The sequence below is a fragment of the Elephantulus edwardii genome, unplaced genomic scaffold (genome assembly GCF_000299155.1).
Source record: "Elephantulus edwardii isolate Elephantulus edwardi_28Jun2011 unplaced genomic scaffold, EleEdw1.0 scaffold00030, whole genome shotgun sequence".
Lineage (NCBI taxonomy): Eukaryota > Metazoa > Chordata > Mammalia > Macroscelidea > Macroscelididae > Elephantulus > Elephantulus edwardii.
Genome location: NW_006399780.1, coordinates 4,902,078 through 4,905,031, shown reverse-complemented (window position 1 = coordinate 4,905,031; position 2,954 = coordinate 4,902,078). Strand labels below are relative to the sequence as shown.

Sequence of the window (2,954 nt, the reverse complement as noted above, 5' to 3'; positions counted from 1 at the left end):
TGTTGTACGACGGCACATAACAACTACAACAACTATGCTCTGTCTAGAAAAATCATCACATAAATATGGGAAACTCACAAATTTTAAGTTCTTTTCAGACCCCTCTTAAACAAATCAGAAGAGTATTTCCTGAAAGGTGGACTGAAGGAGCTATATTCTGAGAAACTAACTTTCCTGAATGGCACAGGAAAGTATCAGCGACTAAAGCTAAAAGTATGAGAAACAAGCTGTCAAGCAGTTCATCTGAAACATGTCTTCAAAATATTTACCATGAGTGGCATACATATTCCTCATATCTTATTTTGCTAGTTTTGTTCTTTCTAGACAAGGGTTTAGGGGATAGAAATGCTATTGCTATGTAAAATGGGCAAAGGACAGACAAGCACTTTCAGATGAGGAGAAGGACCAGGAACAAAAGAGAGAGTCCCATCATCACATAGGCTGAGAGCTGCCCTGAGTGCAAAGCTCGACCTGCTAACCAAGACCCTGTTTCCTCTCTGTGCCCCACTGTGACCAGTCACTAGTTTAAGTGTTAGCAACTGTCTGGCACTTCATGGACATGCATAAGTCATTATTATTTATATTAAGATTATTGTTGAATAAATCAATAAGGGCACTTGTTTAAAAAAAGGGAGTATCCCGAAGGCACGCAGTTCAAATCCACAAGATGCTCCGCTGGAGAAGGAGGGGCAATCTCCTCCTGTGCCAATCGGATCTGATCCGATGGCACACAAGTTAAGACAAAACAAAACAAAAGAGTGGAAGAACCAAAAAGACCTTCCAGTTAGGGAAGGGGGTTGGGGAAAGGAATACATTATTCAGACAGATCATAAAATTTTAGAATTTCGCCAACAAGTCAGTCTGTGCCAAGACTCACCTACTGCCACCAGCACCAGCCCACCACACCACATGCTGCCTGAGCTTACCAAAGGAGCAAAACTGTGGTCCTGCTGGGCTCAGTGTCAAGTAGGAAATAAATGAAATCAATTATAGTAAAATCTATCTTAAGAAATGCAGGCAAGTCTGACACCAAAACCTGCAGAGTATTAAAAAGAACAGAGCGCCTCACCAATCCAAAGCGGAAAAGCAGCACAGTCGTATTGTTTTCACTGTAGAGTTCGAGAGTCACCAAACTAGGGCTGCAGCTGCCGACAGCTTTGGTCACATTTGGGTTGATGTTGAACACTTTCGTCACAGTCTAAATAAAAAAAAGAAACAAGTTACTGCTCCTCTTCACACCCTCGGTCCTCAACACGGTAGAAGACAATAAAACCAAGCTTAAAACAGTAACTCTGAGACCACATTCATTTTAACCAAAGCCAGAAGGAAAATATTATGTTTATAATACTGTGGATTGCTGGTTCCCAAAAAAAATCTGCCCTTGCTACTTCTGACTGCTACTTGTTTACGATCAGAATGATGTGAACCTGTATGGAAGCCCCTCATAGCATTCTTACACCTCCCCCTTTCAAAGCATTTAAAGACTCATTGCAAGCAAGTTATATGGCACTATTAAAGGAGAAAAGCTTATTTCAATATAAAAATAACAATTTTTGTAGTAGTAAGAGTTCAGTCAAATTAATGTTCCAAACTAGGATCAAACATTTTTTTCTTAACAGCTCCAGATACTAAATATTTCAAGTTTGGCAAGCTGTCAATGTGGTCTCTGTCCCAACGATTCAACTATGCTGCTTTAGATGAAAGCAGCTTTAGAGAATATGTGAACAAACAGGAATGGCTGTGGTCCAATAAAATTCATTTATCAAATCTACTGGTTCTTTCGCTTTATGATTCATACTCTAAAGGACTATGCACTATAAGGCTGAGTTTCTAATACTGGTTTATAGTGACAAAGCACTCTCTAATGACCAAGGGGTGAGGAATGGCGTTAAATCCATTACTTAAGAGTACTGCAATGTGTCCTAAAATACGCTATCGGTGATATAGTAATACCAAAAGCATACGAGGAAGATCTATTAATATGACTGTTATTCAAATATATGTACCAACCACTAAAGCCAAACTTACAGAAATGTACAACTGAACCAATCATGACAGACAGAGAGAAGGATCTGATTTCACTTACATTCCCAATCAACACCCAACAGAACAGCAGTCAAGAAATTAAAAGATGAAAACAACAAATGCTGGCAAGGTTGTGGAGAAACTGGAACTCTTATTCACTGCTGGTGGGAATGTAAAATGATACAACCACTATGGAAGGAGGTCTGGTCCTTTCTCAGAAAGTTGGGAACAGAAATACCATTTGATCCAGCAATTCCATTACTAGTAATATACCCTAAAACAAGAGCTGCAATTCAAGCAGATGTATGCACACCCATGTTCACTGTTCACAATAGCAGAGATGGAAGCAACTCAAATGCCCATCAACAAATGAATGGATGGAAAAACTATGGTATATTCATACAGTGGAATACTAAGCAGCACTGAAAAACAAGAATATCATAAACTATTACACAACATGGGTGACCCTGGAGGACATTATGTTGAGTGAAATATCTCAGTCACAAAAGGACAAATACCATATAACAGCATTATTATAAAATAGGACTGACATGGGGGTTGGGGAGTAACTAAGAAAAGAGGGGATAAATAATGAATACTACATTGAACACTAAAAGATGAAGAAAAGAACTATTTAAAAGGAATATATGATTAGTCATTATGACAAAAGTCCAGAATAAGATGCATAGCAAAGTAAACTGGGAGGTGGGGGGAAGGGAGGAAATTATGCAATAAGTAAAATTTTTTTTTCATTTCCATCCATTCTTTCTTGCACTTTCCTCCCTGCCCACCACTCCCCCAGTTCACTTTTTTCTTTGATAAGTAAAAATAAATAAATAAATCTTTCATTGTTATACAATCCCCCGCAGCCCAGTCCACTCCACTATGAACTTTTCATTCTGGACTCTTGTCATGACAATAATACCTAA

General features: G+C 38.6%; 1 protein-coding gene across 1 annotated transcript in view; it reads right to left on the bottom strand.

The window, feature by feature from the left end:
* The window catches only part of LAMP1 (lysosomal-associated membrane protein 1), a 31,098-nt gene that overhangs the window by 11,973 nt on the left and 16,171 nt on the right, over positions 1-2,954 (bottom strand). The window contains exon 7 of the mRNA XM_006883808.1: positions 1,070-1,198. Coding sequence (XP_006883870.1) covers positions 1,070-1,198 — 129 coding nt within the window. The remainder of the gene's footprint in view (positions 1-1,069; positions 1,199-2,954) is intronic.